We start from the raw sequence: 23584 nt of genomic DNA, 5'->3' as shown, positions 1-23584 counted from the left end.
CACCCCGGGAATGATGAACAGATCTTACCTACGTCCTGCCGCTCCCAGCCGGTAATGCGGAAGGAAGGAGGTGGGCGGGATGTTTACGTCCCGCTTAGCTTCGCCCCTCCGCTTCTATTGGCTGGCTGACGTGTGACGTCGCTGTGACGCCGAACGTCCCTCCCACTCCAGGAAGTGGACGTTCGCCGCCCACAGCGAGGTCGTATGGACGGGTAAGTACGTGTGACGGGGGTTACTCGTATGTGCGGCACGTTCATGGACAATTAATGGAAAAAATAATGAAAATAGATATATTTCAAAAAATTATAGCGGTAATATACATATACATTTTATCACTAAAATAGCAATAAATGGATATTTTTCTTAAATTAAATTGTCGGATTATGTGTGTGTGTAAAGGGACATATCAAATCATTATTTTGATGTCCAAAACGCATGTTTTCTGCACTGAAAAAGCAGGTAAAACGCAGGAATTTGAAAGAATCTTGGTTTTTGCCATTTCTCATTGACTTCAATGTTAGCAAACCTGACCTAAAATGGCAAAAACAATTGACATGCTCCTTCTTTGAACGCATGGTTTTTGCCACAAAATATGCAAATTAAACGCAGCATTTTAAAACGCAAAGTGCGGTCTGAAAATCAACAGTTTCCATTGACTTTGCTGGAAAATCAAAACGGATGCATTTAGGCAGAAAAAAGGTGCTTCTCAAAACGGACCAAAAAAGCAGTGGAAACGCAAAGTGCGTTCTTAGCCTAACATTGACCAAGAAGCAACAGTCTAAATGGAACATGGTGACACGGTATGGTTCAAAATAAAGCAAGGCATCAGACAAGCCTGAATCCTGTCACCATTTTTGTTCAATTTATATGTAGAAGCTATTTTCAGGAAAGCTGAACTTGCCAAAAAAGAAGGAATCAATCTTAAATATGCAGGTGATATAGCATTGTTAGCAACAAGCATAGATGGAATGAAGGACTTATTGCAGAGTGTCAAGTTGGAAAACTTAAACCTAGGACTTCTACTCAATACAAAGACATTGACCACTACCAGGTACAAGAAGGACACATTTGACATGGACGGCAATAAAATGGAAGTTGTAAAGGACGCAACCTATTTGGATCAATGCTTAGTCAAAATACAGCGATGACACCGACAGTCAACAGGAGAATAGCTGTGGGCAAACCAACAGCGAAATCACTGGACAAGGTCGAGATCGAGCTGAAGGCCTTAAAAGAAAAAAAATATTTGTAAGCCAAAACTAGGAGTGGAACAATCATAGAAGTATAGTACAAACATGGGCACTACATCTGCATTTTTCACCCATTCCGTATTTTGGCTTTCAAATACTGAGGTAAAAAAAACCTCACCAAACACTAAGCATGTGCACAAGGCCTAATACAAGCAAATTTTGTGTGATATTCTGTGAACAAAAAAAGACTGCTGACCATTAGTGTTCTAGTGTTTGTTTTTTAGCACAGTAGAATAAATCAGAAGATGTTCTTATAGACAGGGGTGGGATTCAGCCGGTTCTGTCTGGTTCGGGAGAACCGGTTGTTAGAATAGCAGCCGGTTCCCCGAACCAGCAAGAAACGGCTCCGGCGATCCGGTTCCCTGTATTCATCTGTGTTAGTGTATTTAAGACTCTAACACAAATGATTCTCTGTACCTCCGTACGTGCCGCACTTCCGGGTTCAGTGGAGCCTGTCTGCTCCCTGACCTGGTGTGCAGTGACGCGCTGACGCTGCAGAGAGGTCACGACAGTGGGAGGAGGTAGCTCCTTCTCCTGCCGTCTGTCAGCGTCAGTGTGCAGAAAGCCACGGAGGACGGAAGACAGAGGAGAGGCCACTGGTGCTTCGAGCAGGTAAGCGCTCAGTGAGCCGAAGATGCAGGGGGAGGGGCCGCATAAGATGGCAGCTATATGGGAAAAAGGGCCGCATAAGATGGGAGCTATATGGGGAAAGGAGACCACATAAGATGGCAGCTATATGGGGAAAGGAGACCACATAAGATGGGAGCTATATGGGGAGAGGGGCCACATAAGATGGGAGCTATATGGGGAAAGGAGACCACATAAGATGGGAGCTATATGGGGAAAGGGGCCGCATAAGATGGCAGCTATATGGGGAGAGGGGCCACATAATATGGGAACTATATGGGGAGAGGGGCCACATAAGATGGCTGCTATATGGGAAAAGGAGTCATATGGGGCAGGATCTGCAGTGGAAAAAGAGCACATGGGATGAGATCTGCTGGGGAAAGAGGCCATAATGGGATGGGATCTGTAGGGGAAAGCAGCCACATGGGATGAGATCTGTAAGGTCATCCTTTCCAATTTTAGCAGGGCTCCTTTAGTAATAATTTTTAAAAATTGTAGAAGAACCGTTTAATACAATAAGGCTGACAGTGACTGGAACAACTGATACTGGACAGGAGAGTGACAGTAGAGGAAGGGAAGGAGGGGAAAGAGATTTTTCTTTAAATTACTTGTATTTTTTGGTTGAGAAAAGTGCGTGCAAATGGGTGTGGCTAACAAAATGGGTGTGGTTTTCAAATGGGTGAGGTTTACAGAGAACCTGTTGTTAAACATTTTAATCCCACCCCTGCTTATAGATAATATGTTCGTTTAGTCACAAAGTTTTTTGACTAAATTTAGCAAAATACAGTCATATGAAAAAGTTTGGGCACCCCTATTAATGTTAACCTTTTTTCTTTATAACAATTTGTGTTTTTGCCACAGCTATTTCTGTTTCAAATATCTAATAACTGATGGACTGAGTAATATTTCTGGATTGAAATGAGGTTTATTGTACTAACTGAAAATGTGCAATCCGCATTTAAACAAAATTTGACCGGTGCAAAAGTATGGGCACCCTTATCAATTTCTTGATTTGAACACTCCTAACTTCTTTTTACTGACTTACTAAAGCACTAAATTGGTTTTGTAACCTCATTGAGCTTTGAACTTCTTAGGCAGGTGTATCCAATCATGAGAACAGGTATTTAAGATGGCCACTTGCAAGTTGTTCTCCTATTTGAATCTCCTATGAAGAGTGGCATCATGGGCTCCTCAAAACAACTCTCAAATGATCTGAAAACAAAGATTATTCAAGAAGAAGAATGGTGAGAACAGTCAAGGACAATCCACAGACCACCTCCAAAGACCTACAGCTTCATCTTGCTGCAGATAGTGTCAATGTGTATCGGTCAACAATACAGCGCTCGTTGCACAAGGAGTAGCTGTATGGGAGAGTGATGCGAAAGAAGCAGTTTCTGCAAACACGCCACAAACAGAGTGAGGTATGCAAAAGCACATTTGGACAAGCCAGTTACATTTTGGAAGAAGGTCCTGTGGACTGATGAAACAGATTGAGTTGTTTGGTCATACAAAAAGGCGTTATGCATGGAGGCAAAAAAACACGGCATTCCAAGAAAAGCACTTGCTACCCACAGTAAAATTTGGTGGAGGTTCCATCATGCTTTGGGGCTGTGTGGCCAATGCCGGCACCGGGAATCTTGTTAAAGTTGAAGGTCGCATGGATTCAACTCTATATCAGCAGATTCTTGACAATAATGTGCAAGAATCAGTGACGAAGTTGAAGTTACGCAGGGGATGGATATTTCAGCAAGACAATGATCGAAAACACCGCTCCAAATTTACTCAGGCATTCATGCAGAGGAACAATTACAATGTTCTGGAATGACCATCCCAGTCCCCAGACCTGAATATCATTGCATATCTGTGGGATGATGTGAAGCGTGCTGTCCATGCTCGGCGACCATCAAACTTAACCGCACTGGAATTGTTTTGTAAACAGGAATGGTCAAATATACCTTCATCCAGGATCCAGGAACTCATTAAAAGCTACAGGAAGCGACTATAGGCTGTTATTTTTGCAAAAGGAGGATCTACAAAATATTAATGTCACTTTTATGTTGAGGTGCCCATACTTTTGCACCTGTCAAATTTTCTTTAAATGCGGATTGCACATTTTCTGTTAGTACAATAAACCTCATTCCAATCCAGAAATAATACTCAGTCCATCAGTTATTAGATATATGAAACTGAAATAGCTGTTGCAAAAACCCAAATTGTTATAAAGAAAAAAGGTTAAAGGGAACCTGTCATCAGAAATTTCGCCCAAAAGCTAAAAGATTCCCCCTCTGCAGCTCCTGGGCTGCATTCTAGGAAGGTCCCTGTTATTATTGTGCCCCATGTGAGACCAAAATAAAGCCTTTATAAAGTTCTACCTTTTTGTATGCAGCTTCTGTAAATGTGTCACGGGGGCGGGCTCTCTGCCGTCCGTTATTCTGCCCCCTGGTCCTGTATGCCGCCCCCATCGCTCCTTTCCATATCTGATGCACCGCCCACTGCTCCAGCCATCCCCGCGCATGCCCAGTGCCAGTCTCACAGGACTGAGCAGTGTGACCGCTGGTGACGTGTGCGCAGGCAAGTGATTATGGGCGGGACTGTGACTGTTATCAGCAAGTACCCGCCCATAATCTCGTGAGCGCGCAAACCTCTCCAGCATTCACACTGAGCTCAGTGTAGATGCTAGACTGTATGGGCTGCTTCCAGGGATGACGTCCCTTTGTCATGTGATAGGGGCGTGTTCAAAATACTATCACATGACAAAGGGACGTCATCCCTGGAAGCAGCCCATACAGTCTAGCATCTACACTGAGCTCAGTGTGAATGCTGGAGAGGTTTGCGCGCTCACGAGATTATGGGCGGGTACTTGCTGATAACAGTCACAGTCCCGCCCATAATCACTTGCCTGCGCACACGTCACCAGCGGTCACACTGCTCAGTCCTGTGAGACTGTAACTGGGCATGCGCGGGGATGGCTGGAGCAGTGGGCGGTGCATCAGATATGGAAAGGAGCGATGGGGGCGGCATACAGGACCAGGAGGCAGAATAACGGACGGCAGAGAGCCCGCCCCCGTGACACATTTACAGAAGCTGCATACAAAAAGGTAGAACTTTATAAAGGCTTTATTTTGGTCTCACATGGGGCACAATAATAACAGGGACCTTCCTAGAATGCAGCCCAGGAGCTGCAGAGGGGGAATCTTTTAGCTTTTGGGCGAAATTTCTGATGACAGGTTCCCTTTAACATTAATAGGGGTGCCCAAACTTTTTCATATGACTGTAGGATTGTAGCTTGTGGGCATTTGTTTGAAATAAACATAATCTAAATTATTAAACAGGTATTAGATGCATGAGTGACCTTCTTTGTAACGTAGTATATATGTTTCTGTATTTCTATATTTACTTCCTTTGATTTTTCTGCATCTCTTACAATCTCAGTTTTTGACATTGCTATGCTGTGAGCTCTTTGTCGATTGCATTCTTTATTTTTCTTTTTTCCTTGTTCAGCTTCCCACACACAAGAATATATACCTCAAGTGATATTATATTTCATTTTCAATTTGAAAGGAAGATATCAACTTGCAAGGGGAATTGATTTTCGCTTCTGATATTACAAGCATTATATTTAATAAATACTCTTATGTCCCAAAGCTATATACCAAGCTCTGTATGTGCTTTCTCCAATTGAATGCACTGATTATATCACTATTAGGTAATATTGTGTCATTTGTAGATGAACCTATAAGCAAAGAACCTAGTAAGAACTATTTGGCTACAAACTCGGCTACAAATAATGAAGCCTTCTGTCAGATCTTTGGGGGTCCATTATTGTCTTAGGGGTACTTTGCACGCTGCGACATCGCAGGTGCGATGTCGGTGGGGTCAAATTGAAAGTGACGCACATCCGGCATCACAGGGGACATCGTAGTGTGTAAAGCCTAGATGATACGATTAACGAGCGCAAAAGCGTCATAATCGTATCATCGGTGCAGCGTCGGCGTAATCCATAATTACGCTGATGCGATGGTCCGATGTTGTTCCTCGCTCCAGCAGCAGCACACATCACTGTGTGTGAAGCCGCAGGAGCGAGGAACATCTCCTACCGGCGTCACCGCGGCTCCCGTAGTATATGCGGAAGGGAGAAGGTGGGTGGGATGTTTACATCCCGCTCATCTCCGCCCCTCCGCTCCTATTGGCCGCCTGCCGTGTGACGTCGCAGTGACGCCATACGACCCGCCCCCTTAATAAGGAGGCGGGTCGCCGGCCAGAGCGACGTCCCAGGACAGGTGAGTCCATGTGAAGCTGCTGTAGCGATAATGTTCGCTATGGCAGCTATCACAAGGATATTGCGCTCCGACGGAGGCAGGGACTATCGCGGTCGGCATCGCAGCATCGGCTTGCGATGTCGCAGCGTGCAAAGTACCCCTTAGTCTCTAGACCCACCAATGAATCTTTGGTTTAGTTTCCAGTCTGCTACTGTATTTGTTATTTTTTCTGTTTTATCATGAATTACTGGTACAGTAGTTCGATTTCCCCTATTCCAGAACTTGGCACATTCAGGTGTGGTGGATTCTGGGATGCCAATGGTGTTGGGGGAAAACTTTGGATGATTGGGGGAGAGTCCAGGATGGCTGCTCAGACCTATGGAGAGTGAAAGAGTGGGTTTGGAGCAGGGTCCAGCCACGGCCAGAAGGAAAATCCCATCTAACTACAGAGGGCCAGACGTTGCTGAGGCAGTGGGGTTAGCTGAGTGTTACCCAGCATCTCTTGTGCCTGACTGTATAATTAAAGCCTGAGTTGCAGTACCGGTAACATCCCCATCTCTTTGGGACCAGATGCCACCCGGAAAGCCCATGAGGGGGTGCCCATTTTCTAAGCAATAAAACTTACAATGACTCCAATGGCTAGAATATTGCCCTGACTTGGGAGATATGGTAAATGAGGCATGTCTCAAGTACTAGCCTTGTAGGCTGACTAAGAGCCCTGCGCAATGAGCCTCTGTCCAGGCCATCTTAACGTCTGTGCCCCTAGAGATCTTGATGACTGACTATATACAGATTGGGCATTCCTGCACAGAGACTTTGCTTGCACAGGCCATCACAAAGAAGTTATGTCGTACCGCCTGTATGAAGGCGCCTATGTCTTGAATAGCAGCCTACCTGGAGGAAAGTGGTTGGGGCAGGAGGCCTATGTTTGGCTCACTGCTCTTCACAGGGTCCAACTGTCTTGTGTCCTGATGGCACTTAATCAGTTTAAAGTGGTCCTCACCCAGAGATCTTGGACATTAGACCAGAATTCTGGGACATATGAACTGCCATGGAACTTCAGTACTACAGTCATATGAAAAAGTTTGGGCACCCCTATTATTGTTAACCTTTTTCCTTTATAACAATTTGTGTTTTTGCCACAGCTATTTTTGTTTCAAATATCTAATAACTGATGGACTGAGTAATATTTCTGAATTGAAATAAGGTTTATTGTACTAACAGAAGATGTGCAATCCGCATTTAAACAAAATTTGACCGGTGCAAAAGTATGGGCACCCTTATCAATTTCTTGATTTGAACACTCCTAACTACTTTTTACTGACTTACTAAAGCACTAAATTGGTTTTGTAACCTCATTGAGCTTTGAACGTCTTAGGCAGGTGTATCCAATCATGAGAAAAGGTATTTAAGGTGGCCACTTGCAAGTTGTTCTCCTATTTGAATCTCCTATGAAAAGTGGCATCATGGGCTCCTCAAAACAACTCTCAAATGATCTGAAAACAAAGATTATTCAACATAGTTGTTCAGGGGAAGGATACAAAGAGTTGTCTTAGAGATTTAAACTGGCAGTTTCCACTGTGAGGAACATAGTAAGGAAATGGAAGAACACAGGTACAGTTCTTGTTAAGCCCAGAAGTGGCAGGCCAAGAAAAATATCAGAAAGGCAGAGAAGAAGAATGGTGAGAACAGTCAAGGACAATCCACAGACCACCTCCAAAGACCCGCAGCTTCATCTTGCTGCAGATAGTGTCAATGTGCATCGGTCAACAATACAGCGCTCGTTGCACAAGGAGAAGCTGTATGGGAGAGTGATGCGAAAGAAGCAGTTTCACAAACAGAAGCAGTTTCTGCAAACACGCCACAAACAGAGTGAGGTATGCAAAAGCACATTTGGACAAGCCAGTTACATTTTGGAAGAAGGTCCTGTGGACTGATGAAACAAAGATTGAGTTGTTTGGTCATACAAAAAAGCGTTATGCATGGAGGCAAAAAAACACGGCATTCCAAGAAAAGCACTTGCTACCCACAGTAAAATTTGGTGGAGGTTCCATCATGCTTTGGGGCTGTGTGGCCAATGCCGGCACCGGGAATCTTGTTAAAGTTGAAGGTCGCATGGATTCAACTCTATATCAGCAGATTCTTGACAATAATGTGCAAGAATCAGTGACGAAGTTGAAGTTACGCAGGGGATGGATATTTCAGCAAGACAATGATCCAAAACACCACTCCAAATTTACTTAGGGATTCATAAGGAGGAACAATTACAATGTTCTGGAATGATCATCCCAGTCCCCAGACCTGAATATCATTGAAAATCTGTGGGATGATTTGAAGCGTGCTGTCCATGCTCTGCGACCATCAAACTAAACTGAACTGGGATTGTTTTGTAAACAGGAATGGTCAAATATACCTTCATCCAGGATCCAGGAACTCATTAAAAGCTACAGGAAGCAACTAGAGGCTGTTATTTTTGCAAAAGGAGGATCTACAAAATATTAATGTCACTTTTATGTTGAGGTGCCCATACTTTTGCACCTGTCAAATTTTGTTTAAATGCGGATTGCACATTTTCAGTTAGTACAATAAACCTCATTTCAATCCAGAAATATTACTCAGTCCATCAGTTATTAGATATATGAAACTGAAATAGCTGTTGCAAAAACACAAATTGTTATAAAGAAAAAAGGTTAACATTAATAGGGGTGCCCAAACTTCTTCATATGACTGTAGGTGTGTCCCACCACTGCTTCTTCCTTTTTTCATTTCTTTTAAAATTTTGTACCCATGACAACAACTTGTACTCATGCTTCTCCATGACACTGCAAGTGACTACTGCTTTTTTGCTGTCATGTCTAGATTTTGTTACACAAGACATTATACAAGCTGTGCAGGACACTGTTATATTGTTACATCCTATGTTGATTCTGCTATACTGGGGGTTGAGGGAAGGGGTCCTCTCTGCAATGTGAATACCTACATACATGTAATTGTAGTGCCCCACGGGGCAGGTGGTTAACCTACTCATTGCCGGGCCGTTTCGAGTCAGGTCAGGCGATTTCACGTGTGGTCTTGCACGGTTCCATTGCCCTGAGGCGTACAGCAAATGGAGGGAAAGCAGGGTGTTGGGGAAAGTTTGTCGTGACGCCACCTGTGGTATGTGGCCAGGGAGTAGCCGCCGCTGCAGTATTCCTCGCCGGGGCAGGTGTGATGGCAGCCGGTATGGTGTCACTCCCCACAGGCAGAGTGGGCCTCAGGTGGATGGTGAGAGTGTGTGAAGATAATGGCAGTCGGCGCCTAAGCGCAGGGCGGTGACATAGGTAAGGACTAGCCGGCACAGTCTCTGCGGGTTCAAGGTGTCTTTACTCACGACTTCAGTTGCCGGCCCCGTGGTACCGATCACTGCCGTGATAGGCTCATGTCGATCTCGGATCCGTGGGAGGTCAGCACCGGTGCAGTAGTCTGTGGGCCCTTCCACACTGTACTTTGTAGTGCGGGTCCCTGTGGCTTGAAGCAGTTAGAGTCCCTTCCGTACTAGATAGAGTACTGTTCCCTATGCCAGTACCATGGATCCCCTTGAGTCTCTGACCATGATTGAGGCCCGAGAATGCTAGGTGCCACTTGGGTCTGGAAACTTGTGTGGTCGAAGAAGCATAGAACCTCTATGTCCGGCAGAATCTGGTGATGCAACATGGAATTTCACCACCCTAGGGTGCTGCACCCTGAACTGTGCTGGTCCCGGGGGAACTGACATGGTATCCTCCACAGCGACTGTTAAACTCCTATGTCTCACAGGAGCCACCAGGAAAGACGTCCGCTCACTGCCACTCCTGCTGGAGAACTCCCTGTGAAAACTCTGTGTGACTCCTAACTCCCCCTGGTGGCCACTCCTCCCCCTACCCAGGTCCTAAGCTGGTGGATTGGGGCCCCTATTGTCATGGCATCCTGTAAATGCCACACTGTTGGCAACCCCTTTTATACCAGACCCTAACTCAGTCCCCAGTGGGGAAGGGGCAACCCCTGTGTGTATGTGTTTGTGTATGATGAAACCGGCACCGACCTCCCTCAGATCCATGATCAGTACTACACCCCAAGTGGAGTGCAGTACCCTGTGGCGACCTGAGCATCAGGGGTGCCACATAATAATTGTTCATACTCTTCTTTTATCTTAGTAGATAATTACAGTTTATAAGTGGTTTCCCTATTACTAAACTCTCCCCTCTCCAATCCATCCAGAATGCCGCCGACAGGATCATTTTCCTCTCCAACCACTGCACCGACGCCTCTGCTCTGTGCCAGTCACTGCACTGGTTGCCTATTCGCCACAGAGTTCAATATAAACTTATCACTCTACTCACAAAGCTTTCCACAGTTCCGCATTGCCCTACAGCACCTCCCTTATCTCTGTCTATCATCCTACCTGTGCCTTCCATTCTGCTAATGACCTAAGATTGACATCCTTACTAATTCGAACCTCCCACTCGCATCTTAAAGATTTCTCACGAGCTTCGCCTTTGCTCTGGAACACACTACCAAGAACAATCTGATAATTCACAACATCCACACCTTTTCCTGGGCCCTAAAAACACTTTTCTTTAGACTAGCCTATCACCTCACCTCCCTCATCTAACCTTGTCCCATTTGCCCTTCACAAAATTTACTTACAATTCTTGTCCCCTGGATTTTCTGGTTGCATTCCTCTTCATGTACTTTTTTACACTTTGTATCTGTACTTATATTATGTATAAATTCTGGCTGGTGACCGGTTCATGCAGCTGGATTTGAACCCCCTATTATATTGATGGCTGGGCCATATATGACAAGCTTTTTTCTCCCCAATTTACCTTTTGTGCCTCCCCTATTTCCTCATAGACTGTAAGAATACTCCTCTTGGTATCTGTTGAATTATGTGTTCCTCTGTACTGTCTGATATTATCTGTACATGTCCCCTCTGACTTATAAAGCGCTGTGGAATATGTTGGCACTATATAAATAAAAACTATTATATTACTATTATTATTATAGACATTCAAAAGCAGAATCAAAGATAATGATGTCTGTTTGAACTTGGTATTATACATTAAAGAGAAATGAGAGGAAAAGAGAAATGAGTAATGTCTGATTCAAATTGTCCTGCGCCCCACAAGGCTGTAAAAAAACATTAAAAGACATGAGGTATAATGGATTGAAAATTGAATATATCCAATGGAATTGTTGCGCCCTGGGCTAGCCAGGTCGTCACAGGTAACACACACAGACCCCAACCCCCACTAGACAGTAACATTAGCCAAACACAAAACCCTTGTTGCCTCCCTCCAGGGTCTGATGTCCACACCAGGTGGGGCGGAGCCAAGCGGTTGGCCCCACTCACCAAGGAGTTCACAGGCCTGGAGGTGGGAAAAACAGACAGATAGTCTTAGAGGTTGAAGTGAGAGGAGCAAAGTGGAGAGTGTCTGGGTTTGTGGCCCAGGCACTGACAACAAGGTTGGCAGACGGTGGTGGCCGTCTGCAGGAGTGGTGAATCAACGCGAAACCGTAGGACCGGGATCGGGCGGTGGCCCGCCGGTACCGAACCGGGGAGCGAATTGAAGCCAGAACACACAGCAGGGCCATCGGACCCCGAATAGGCTTGGAGTCGCCATCAACAGTCAAATCCAAGTGTGACCGGAACCCCAGGGGTTTCCTAACAGCCAAAGACCCGTTAGAAGGCAACCGTCCGCGCTGTGAGGGTATACAGCTACCGCCTAAGGCTAGAGACCCAAGGGCCAGCGCCTGTGGGCAAACGGGCTCCTCCGGCATCCATACACCGGGGAGCGGACTACCGTTGGGGACCCATCGTAGTCAAAACAGTTCACAAAGGTGCAGGGAAATACAGCCGCCATCACCTGTCCGGGGAGAGACACTGCAGCTGGCTGCGGGACCCGTCCATCCAGCCGTTTGGTTTACCGAGAACTTTGTGCATCTTTCTGCACAGCGGTGGTGCCCATTTTCCCCTCAACCCGTGGGTGGCGTCACGGACTAAATCCCCAAACAAAAAAAACACCCTTTTCACTCACGGGCGAGGAGCGCCGCTCGAGTCCCCGGATCCGGCCCACCGCTCGAGCCACCAAGCAGCAGCGCCGGACCCGAGCGTTAGCGAGTGCAGCGGCGTCCCCTCCGCCCGCGACAACTTGGCGCTGTGAACAGGATAGAACCGATCTACTTACCAGTAGAAGTGCGCCTTGTGGTCCCCGCCGGTAGTGTCTGGCCGAAAAATTTGAAGCGCGGCCATCTTTGGCGCGAAAATCTCCCGCTCGAGCGTCTTCCCTGAGCAGGGAAGGTGCAAAAAGCGAAGCCCCGCCCCCACAAGCGGAAGTGCTGAAGAGAACCAAGGGGGGCGGGTGTGTGTCTGCCTAATGTAGCCGAGGCTATAAGAGCGGGGACGCCAGGACTCTGCAAACATTTGGTTCCTGGAACACTGCTGCGCATAATGTCCCCGTCCGTCCGGCACCGCTGAAACCCCAGAGCCCACGCCAGGAACAGCGGCGTGGGTGGAGGTTCGGACCGCGCGGATGTGCAGCCGCCTGCAGGCCCAAGTGAAGTCCCTTGTGGAGGAATGGATGGCCAACATGGCAGAAGTGGCGGCGGCCGTGCGGAGACGCGAGGTGGAGACTGAGTTGGAGGAGCGGGTAGGTGACCCACGCCCCTGTGTCCCCGAGGGACCGGTCACTGCGGCTGAGGGGCCCGGTCTACGCCCGGTCACCCTGCTTCCTCCCCCGCTACCCGCTTCGGTTGCTGCTGCCCCGCCACTAGGCCCGCTACCCCCACCACCGGTAGCGGAGTTCCGGCCGGCCATCCGCCCTGGAGGACCAGCCTGCAAGTGATGTCCGCAGACGACCCGCACCACTACCGTGGAAGATCCAGCGGGAGGTGCCCGTCCGCGAGGAAGAGCTGTCGGCACCGGAAGTGGCCGCACCTAAGTCCGTCCCGGCTCCTGTAGTCCATCCGGTCCCGAAGGAAGCGGAAGCCCAGCCGGTGAGGACCCCTGTTCCCAAACCCCAAACCTCAGTGGAGGCTGCGCCGGGTCGCCGCTGTGAGGCAGCACCCCAGGCCATGTCACCGCGGGACCTTCCAAAAAGGGCGCCAGTTGTGGGCAGCGTAAAGTAAGCCTCGCGGGGCCCGACCCGTGCGCGGGGGCAAGCAGACGCCCCTTACTGGGACAGGGAGCCGATCCCGCTGGGCTGGGAAATTGCGGAAACAGAGCGACAGAGCCGAAGTGGTGGCCCGCACCATCCGCGGGAAGGATAACCTCCGCCATGCTACATTCCGGGTATGGGGCCCGGTGTATGAAGGACAGGTCCGAAGGTTTGACCTCCACCGAGGTGTTCGTGGCTCGCCGTGACGTGCACGCCCATTTGCCAATGGGCCACCCAGGCCGAGACCTGCTGCCAGGCGACCTCGTGTCCTATACCCGACACTGCGGGGAGAGGGGCTGGTTTGCCCTCGATGTAAAGGTGAGGGAAGGCCACAGTTTCCAGGCGGAGTCCCAGTCCTCTCCCCCATCTTGCCTGCAGGATCTCGAGGTGGAGGAAGTCTACGAGGAGGTCAACCTGAAGTGGAGGCAGCGGTCCACCGTTGCATACAGTTGTCCCCGTTGGGACCCCCAGCACCGTTGAATATGTGAGTGAATGACAATAAATCAAACTGAAAATAAAATCACCTGATTGCCATCCGAGAGAAGAGAACCGTCCCCGTTGGGACTGGAGTTGTCCTTGTTAAGTTAACCCACATACCCACATGAGAAACTGCTCATGGACACGGCCGAGAACTAGCAGGCCACCCACGAACTGGTGGGCTTGTAAATAGTATTGTGGGGTGGAAACCGTTGCCGCCTCTGGAGAGGCAGATTGGAGGAAGGGCCCGCAGCAGAGCAGGCTGGGGCCCGGCCACCACCAGGACTGGTGGTCATCCTCCGGGAGACAGGGGTCCCCCTTGGACGTGGGGTCCCCTGAAGTGACAGTCGGGTGCGAGTAACCGTACCCGTTCCCGCTCGGGCAGCCTGAACTTGGACTGGGGTCAAGGGGTGCTGCCCACTTCTTAGGGGCAGCATCAGGGCTAGGTTGCTTGGGTGGGAGAGCGGAAGACATTCGTCCGTCATTATTAAAAATGTTTTTATGTGTAACGTTCAAGTGACCTGACAAAAATGCCTATGTTTTATATGTTTACATGTTAATTTATATTTTACAGTTTTGAAAAAAAATAAAACCGGTGATGGACGGGCAGCCCGCGGACGGTCTGCATTTCACCAAGGGGGAATGTGGCGCCCTGGGCTAGCCAGGTCGTCACAGGTAACACACACACACCCCCACTAGACAGTAACATTAACCAAACACAAAACCCTTGTTGCCTCCCTCCAGGGTCTGATGTCCACACCAGGTGGGGCGGAGCCAAGCGGTTGGCCCCACCCACCAAGGAGTTCACAGGCCTGGAGGTGGGAAAAACAGACAGATAGTCTTAGAGGTTGAAGTGAGAGGAGTGAAGTGGAGAGTGTCTGGGTTTGTGGCCCAGGCACTGACAACAAGGTTGGCAGACGGTGGTGGCCGTCTGCAGGAGTGGTGAATCAACGCTGAACCGTAGGACCAGGGTCGGGCGGTGGCCCGCCGGTACCGAACCGGGGAGCGAAGTGAAGCCAGCACACACAGGCAGGGCCATCGGACTGCGACTAGCCTTGGAGTCGCCGTCAACGGTCAAATCCGAGTGTGACCGGAACCCCAGGGATTTCCTAACAGCCAAAGACCCGTTAGAAGGCAACCGTCTGCACCGTGAGGGTATACAGCTACCGCCTAAGGCTAGAGACCCAAGGGCCAGCGCCTGCGGGCAAAAGGGCTCCTCCGGCATCCATACACCGGGGAGCGGACTACCGTTGGGAATCCATCGCAATCAAAACACTACACAAAGGGGCAGGGAAAGACAGCCGCCATCACCTGTCTGGGGAGAGAAACTTCAGCCGGCTGCGGGACCCGTCCATCCAGCCATTTGGTTTACCGAGGACTTTGTGCATCTCTTACTGAGTGAGTACACCCGTGCCATCCGGCACCGCGCCGCGCTGTCCCTGCAACCCTGCACCTCACATACCCTGCCTCCCTGTCTCACCACCGGGCCCCGGGACCACCGACCCCTACCCACGGAGGGGGAAAACAACATCCCAGCTACTCCCTACCATCGCTCCCGGGATCCCCGTTACCAACAGCGGTGGTGCCCATCTTCACCACAACCCGTGGGTGGTGTCACGGACTAAATCCCCAAACAAACCAACCACCCTTTTCACTCACGGGCGAGGAGCGCCACTCGAGTCCCCGGATCCGGCCCACCGCTCGAGCTACCGAGCAGCAGCCGCAGTAGTGCCGTACCCGAGCGTTAGTGAGCGCAGCGGCATCCCCTCCGTCCGCGACAGTATAAATCATTAATCAGAGCAGATGATCCCCTACATGTGGAAGAGATTATATAAAAAAAAATGTACTCTATGTTTAAGAAAATGACGAATCCAATTGATACCACTGTTGGAAAACGTAGGTCATGTTCACACATAGCATAAACTGTGGTTTTTCTGTTGTGCTTTTTTTGTGTGCAGAAAATCTGCTGTGTTTAGCTGCCCAGGCAAAGTGGTTGTGATTTCATGAAGATTTAAAGATGCTGTTGAACTTTGCATTATTGGTGTTTTTTTTCTCTGTAGGCTTCAATATTAAGTTTACAAAAACAAATTTAAAAACTACAGTTGCACTTTAAGTGCAGAATCAAACATTTTCTGTTCTATAAAAGAAAAAAAACCCACCCCATTAAAAAAACTAGGCTTAAAATCAACACAGAAGCGCATCAAACATAGGATAAAATACATAAAAAAAATCAGAAAATGCAATATTTGAAGACAATTGTTATTGTGTATTATAGGGACATGGCCTTATCCATAATATGTTTTCCGTTTTATAAGACGCACCGGATTATAAGACACACCCCAAATTTAACGACAAAAACGTAAAAAAAAGGAGTCCGTTTTATACTCTGGTGGTGACTTACCGGAGGGGGGATGGCAGCAATGGTGGAGCGGAGTCACAGGAGGTAGGGACGGTGCTGGAGTAGGGCGATGCTGCTGTGGGCGCTGTGCTGGCTGCTGTGGGGGCTGTGCTGGTTGTGGGGGCCATGCTGGCTGTGTGGAGCAGGGTATTATGGCGCGTGTCACAGATGCTCTGTCTGCGGTGAGGACTTCAAAGAAATGGAGTCCGGAGTCGGCACGTGCACAGATTGAGCTCTCGGCTGAATGACAAGCTGAGACCTCATCTGCGCATGCACCACTTCCGGACGCCATTTTCCTTAAGTCTGCTGTTGGAAGATCAATGGGCTGGAGGCAACATGTGAGGAGATGAGATCTTGAGCCGAAAGCTCCATTTGCACACGCGCTGTCTCCAGGCGCCATTATTTGAAGCCCACACCGCCGACAGAACATATGGGACACCTGCTGCACTGCCCCGCTCCACACAGCCCCCACTGCAGCCGAAAGCACAGCCCCCACCGCAGTCACTAGCACAGCCCCCACCGCAGTCTCATCCGCCAGCACAGCGCCCATTCTCCATCTCCTGGTAAGCTACATTCGCATTATAAAATGCACCCCTTATTTTCCTCCAAAAATTTTGTGAGGAAAAGTGTGTCTTGTAATCCAAAAAATACGGTATCTAAATTGTATAGGAAAATGCCATTGGTTACACCACAAGAGGTTAAATGAATCCGTCACAGATAGTCCAGCAAAAATATATTAAATGATTGAAATTCTGTAAATTTCATATATAAGAAACATAATGCTGTTTTGTATCCTGCAGGTAAGTGGAGTCACAAAAGTAGCAGCTCGCCCCAGGGAACAGAGAGTTCTTATCATGGTGATCGTGATGGTTATTTGCTTTCTTCTCTGCTGGCTGCCCTATGGAATAATGGCTTTGATTGCCACATTTGGGAGACCTGGACTCATAACCCCTTCTGCTAGTATCATCCCTTCAGTTCTAGCAAAGAGCAGCACTGTATACAACCCCATTATCTATATCTTCCTCAATAAGCAGGTAAGTAGTGCAAATATTTACAATCCTTCACTTTGTTAATTTTATATATTTTTATAAGTTTTAATTTAATGACCACTACCACCATTACAGTATGTAATAACATACAAAGAATTTGTTTTTCCAATATAATTTATGCCAAAAGGGATGGATATTGTGCACTAAACATAAACAGCTTGCAAAGTTTTGAGAAAAAAGCTGATGTATCACCAGTTAAGTACTTGTCTATGGGTGTCTATTGAAGTTAATAAATTAGTCGGAAATCCAGGCAAGTGGAAGGGGAGGAATTTACTAGACAACCTTCTGGAGTAAACCAAGGCACTTATGATGCCCATCAGATTGCTTTTATTAAGATTTATTTATTTATTATTTAATATTTGTTTGTATTTCCATGAACCCAATCTGTTTTTACAAATGTACATTGAGAGACTACTTGAATATGCAGTTAGTTAGGTTATGGTGGTGTTTTTATTTATTGGAAGAAAGGAATGTGGTGAGTGTGTGATATACACCCTTCTTTTCCTCCATGAAATAAGTGTGAGCAGGGGTGTAATGATCGCAGTCGCAGGGGTCATGATCGGGCCTGGTGGTGGTGCCCATCGACCACTAGCTCCTGCTTCAGCTGCATGTATGTCTAAGGGCGCACATCCAGCTGAAATGCATCGCAGCACAGGGGCTCATCTGGTCCCTGCACTGCAATACAAGCTGCCAGCCTAACAGTAGACGGCAGTTGACATCTGTATCCCAAGGCTAAGGCGGGCTTTGCACATTGCGACATCGCAAGCCGATGCTGCGATGCCGAGTGCAATAGTCCCCGCCCCCGTCGCAGGTACAATATCTTGTGATAGCTGGAGTAGCGAACATTATCGCTACGCCAGCTTCACATGCACTCACCTGCCCTGCGACCGTCGCTCTGGCCGGCGACCCGCCTCCTTCCTAAGGGGGCGGGTCATGCGGCGTCATAGCGATGTCACGCGGCAGGCGGCCAATAGCGGCAGAGGGGCGGAGATGAGCAGGATGTAAACATCCCGCCCACCTCCTTCCGTCTCATTGCAGCCGGGAGGCAGGTAGGAGATGTTCCTCGCTCCTGTGGCTTTACACACAGCGATGTGTGCTGCCGCAGGAACGAGGAACAACATCGTACCTGTCTCTGCACCGGCATTATGGAAATGTCGGAGAATACACCGATGATACGATAACGACGCTTTTGTGCTCGCTAATCGTATCATCTAGGATTTACACACTACGATGTCGAAAGTGACGACGGATATGCGTCACTTTCAATTTGACCCCACCGACATCGCACGTGCGATGTTGCAACGTGCAAAGCCGCCCTAACCGTGCATGACAGTTACGTTATGCTTTGCTATAGCACTGATGTCAATGTCAGCTGTAGGCCACTGTGTGCAAGCTACAGAGGAGGACACCACATTATGTAGAAGCCAAGGAAGGTGAGTATATTTTTTTTTGTTGATGCAGAACCGAGACATATATAGGAGGAGTACATATAAACCAAGATGCGGACATAAATACCAGGAGAGCGACATATACAGTACAGACCAAAAGTTTGGACACACCTTCTCATCTCTAGAACAACTGTTAAGAGGAGACTTTCTCCAGCAGGTCTTCATGGTAAAATAGCTGCTAGGAAACCACTGCTAAGGACAGACAACAAGCAGAAGAGACTTGTTTGGGCTAAAGAACACAAGAAATGGACATTAGACCAGTGGAAATCTGTGCTTTCGTCTGATGAGTCCAAATTTGAGATCTTTGGATCCAACCACCGTGTCTTTGTAGAAAAGGTGAACGGATGGACTCTACATGGCTGGTTACCACTGTGAAGCATGGAGGAGGAGGTGTGATGGTGTGGGGGTCCTTTGCTGGTGACACTGTTGGGGATTTATTAAAAAATTAAGGCATACAGAATCAGCATGCCTACCACAGTGGCATGCTATTCCATCCGCTTTGCGTTTAGTTGGACCATTATTTATTTTTCAACAGGACAATGACCTCAAACACACCTCCAGGCTGTGTAAGGGCTATTTGACTAAGAAGGAGAGTGATGGGGTGCTACGCCAGATGATCTGGTCTCCACAGTCACCAGACCTGAACCCAATCGAGATGGTTTGGGGTGAGCTGGACCGCAGAGTGAAGGCAAAAGGGCCAACAAGTGCTAAGCATCTCTGGGAACTCCTTCAAGACTGTTGGAAGACCATTTCCGGTGACTACCTCTTGAAGCTCATAAAGAGAATGCCAAGAGTGTGCAAAGTAGTAATGAAAGCAAAAGGTGGCAACTTTGAAGAACCTAGAATATAAGACATATTTTCAGTTGCTTCACACTTTTTTAAGTATTTCATTCCACATGTCTTAATTCATAGTTTTGATGCCTTCAATGTGAATCTACAATTTTCAGAAGATAAAGAAAACTCTTTGAATGAGGTGTGTCCAAACTTTTAGTCTGTACTGTATATATATATGTATATATATATATATATATATATATATCTCTCAGGGGGGACAAAGATACCAGGAAGGGCCCAGGAGGGGGACATATAAAACAGGAGGTGCACAGGATGGATAATGTATGTGCCAGGATGAGTCATATATACCAGGATGGGTAACATATATTCCAGGATGGTGACATATATACCAGAATGGGGGACATATTTACCAGGATGGGGGGCATATCTACCAGGATGGAGCACATATATACCAGGATGGGGGACGTATTTACCAGGATGGGGGCATATATACCAGGATGGAGGACATATATACCAGGATGGGGGACATATATATCAGGACGGAGGGGACATATTCACCTGAATTGGCCTAGGATGGAAGACATTTACCAGGATGGGGAACATATATACCAGAGAACGCAGAAGCAGATTATTCAGATACATAGATATACATCTGTACACAGCAGTATATCTCTATGTCCCTGCATTCTAAAGGTGAAAAAAGTCAGATTATATAAACCAATTACAAAAATGTAATTTTTTTCCCACTGAAAATGACGCATAACAGAGCACACGGTGACTCCATCTGCACCATTATAGTCAATGGTCCCTTTGGCGCATATGTCTGAATCCCTTTTTGTGAGAAGTTCAGACGTATGTCCTGATAAGACCACTGAATGGAGGATAAAACACAGTGTGAAAAGGGCATAATCCATAATTTCACTGTAACAAAAATTCACTGAAAATAGTGTGGCGCCCTGGATTAGCCAGGTCGTCACAGGTACTACAACACGACACCCCCACCCCGAGATAGGCACATCAGCCAGACACAAAATCCTTGTTGCCTCCCTCCAGGGGCTGATGTCCACACCAGGTGGGGTGGAGCCAGGCGGTTGGCACCACCCACTGAGGAGTTCACAGTCCTGGAGGCGGGAAAAGGAAGTCAGTACAGTTAGGGAAGTGAAGGAGTAGTGGAGGAGCAAACTAACAGTGTCCGGGTGTGTGGCCCGGGCACTAAGAGCAAGGTTGGCAGACGGTGGTGGCCGTCTGCAGGGGAGGCGGATCAACGCGGAACCGTAGGACCGGGGATGGGCGGTAGCCCACCGGTACCGAACCGGGGAGCGAAATGAGGCCAGCACAAACCGGCAGGGCCTGCGGACTCCGACCAGGCTTGGAGTTGCCGTTAATAAGGTCAAATCCATCAGTGACCGGAACTCCAGGGGTTTCCTAGCAGCCAAGACCCGATTGAAGGCAACCGTCCGACCAGCAAAAGGAAATACATCTACCGCCACAGCTAGAGTTCCAAGGGCCAGAGCCTGCGGGCAAAAGGGCTCCTCCGGCACATATATACACTGGGGAGCGGGTTACCGGTGGGAAGCCATCAGGACCGAACATCCACAAAAGGTGCAGGGAAAGGCAGCCACCACCAACCGTCCGGGAGAAACCACAGCAGCCGGCTGCGGGACCCGTCCATCAAGCCGTTTGGTTTACCAGAGACTTTGCGTACATTTGTGGCTGAGTGAGTACAACCGTGCCTTCCGGCACCGCGCTGCGCAGTCCCCGCGACCCTGCACCTTGCCAGCCCTGCCTCCCCGTCACCTCACCGGGCCCCGGGACCACCAACCCCTACCCACGGAGGGGGGAAACAACATCCCAGCTGCTCCCTACCATCGCTCCCGGGATCCCCGTCAATAGCAGCGGTGGTGCCCAACCTCACCACAACCCGTGGGTGGCGTCACGGACCAAATCCCCAAACTAAACGACCCCCCCCTTTTCACTCACGGGCGAGGAGCGCCGCTCGAGTCCCTGGATCCGGCCCACCGCTCGAGCCACCGAGCAGCAGCAGCAGCGCCGGACCCGAGCGTGGTGAGCGCAGCACCCCGCCGCCCGCGACAATAGCAAAAGCAAACAATGAAATAGTGAATATCAACAGTGTGGGGAATTATGATAATCCTGATAAAGCTGATGGAGTATTAGAGGGGCCACAATCCCCCAAATCCCAGGTTGACTCAGGTAAATATATTTGGATTTCATTAAGTCAATGTGCAATGTGTCTGTCGTGTTAAAACTCTTTAGGTATCTTTTTGCACAGTTTGAAAGAACCTAACCACTAGACAAAAATATTTACTGGTGAATTTTTCCAAGGTTTGTACCTGTTATTGAGGGTTTATAACTTTGTGTTTAGCAGTATAACTTACTTTATTGTTGACTGGAGAAATTGAGTTTCAAATATCTTTTAATTAAAACTCATTATTTTGATGAAGAAATATTACCCAGGTCTATGTTGATGGTAATTATCATTCTCTTAATTAGCTCTAATAAGCGGTTGGGATGTCACAGGGGGATGATGTACTGTACGCCAAGCATCACTGACTTGCCCAACTTGGGACTTACCTTGAAGAGTTTTCTATTTTCCTTCCTACTGGGAATGATAACTTTCATTAAATCTCTAATACAGTTTAACCATATTCCCTTTTGCATTGTTTAAGAGGTACGCTAATAAATCAACTATTCAGCCATTATAAGATAAGTAATTAATAAAGTCGACAAAAATTCAGTATACATCCAAATATGTATTTCTTTTTTTCTTTTAAACCACATAGTTATAATGATTATTCATGAAAATATTGTTTATAGTATAAGAAGGGCCATGGCTCAAGTACTTTAGGAAGTAATTGCATTTTGTCCCTTTATTCTTCCTGGAAATGAGTAACTTGATGTTACGATATTCCATGTCCAAAGGATATTTCTTCAGCTTGTCTCAGTCTGAGAATTACGGATCGTTTATGAATGGCATTGACTCGCCCACCACAGGGCCTTAGGTGACTCTGTGTCGGGCCGGACTAGTCCGGGGTAGTCAGCGGTGGCGGGGCCCGACTCCGTGACCCTGGTGGAGTCATTTAATGTGGCGATATTGGGGAGATGGTAATAAAGTTTATATAATATTCGTGACGCCACCTGTGGTAATTTGCAGCTGCTGGAAGGGACCTCCGGGGCTGATGTTATAGCAGCTGAGATGTTTCTTGCTCTCCACAGGTTGAGCGGATACCCCGGGGCAACCTTTGGTGCTTGGTAAAGTCTATGGTGTTTGTGGACGAGGTGCAGGATAAACCAGACGACACACAGCTTGCAGTCAAGATGTTTACTCACTGTTCAGTTCAATGCGGTAGCTACCCGGTTACCCACAGAATGTCAGGATCCGCTGCTGATCCCGGATAGGTCAAGGGTCAGTCCCGGTGTACCCCTTTTTGTGTGTGTCCTTTTTCTGACTGGCTTCCTAGCCTTCAACTGTTTTAGATGGTCTTGGCCTCCACCACAGGGCCTGTACAAAGGGGGCTGACCACAGTCGTATCTTGCCCTCTTCACCGGGGGTCTGTGGCAGGATGTGGCCCTGGGCGCTTGCAACGATCTCCCAGGCCTTCGGTTTTACTTTTGAGGAATTGTCTTTCTTCCCTCTGTCTAGGGACCGTCCCTGAATGCAGCCAGATCCCTCCACCCGATGTTATCAGTGGAACAGGTCATGGGACAATTGCCCTTCCGTGGCCCTGGAATCCTTTCTTCTTTTCTTTGGGTGTCACCTGGGCCTAACTAGACCCCAGGATCTTCACCAGGAACCTCTTTCTGTCTCTGTCCTTTCTCTCTGCTGTCGTCTCCTGACAGCCCACCTCCTCACTCCTCTGCTCCTTTAGACAGACTGACTAAACTTGAACTTCCTAGTTCCCTTTGTCTACTCTCTCTTTCTGACTCCTCCCACACACCAACTGACTAGTCCCCACCCACACTATTGGGACCAGAAATGGGACTTACGGCCCCATGAATACATCTATGAGGGTTGCTGCCACTATCCCTGACCCAGTGTATGCCTACCAATTGGTGTGTGCAAGTTTAGTCTGTACACCGGTAGTTGA

The 23584-nt window shown here is 48.1% G+C and overlaps 1 protein-coding gene across 1 annotated transcript in view; it reads left to right on the top strand.

Moving 5' to 3' along the window:
- LOC142296862 (vertebrate ancient opsin-like) overlaps positions 1 to 23584 on the top strand; it is a 333662-nt gene that overhangs the window by 176616 nt on the left and 133462 nt on the right. Inside the window, exon 3 of the mRNA XM_075340928.1 lies at positions 16992 to 17220. Coding sequence (XP_075197043.1) covers positions 16992 to 17220 — 229 coding nt within the window. The remainder of the gene's footprint in view (positions 1 to 16991; positions 17221 to 23584) is intronic.

Source organism: Anomaloglossus baeobatrachus, chromosome 3, assembly GCF_048569485.1.
Source record: "Anomaloglossus baeobatrachus isolate aAnoBae1 chromosome 3, aAnoBae1.hap1, whole genome shotgun sequence".
Classification (NCBI taxonomy): Eukaryota; Metazoa; Chordata; class Amphibia; order Anura; family Aromobatidae; genus Anomaloglossus; species Anomaloglossus baeobatrachus.
Note: the sequence above shows the minus strand (reverse complement) of the source record. Positions and strands in the feature narration are given on the sequence as shown.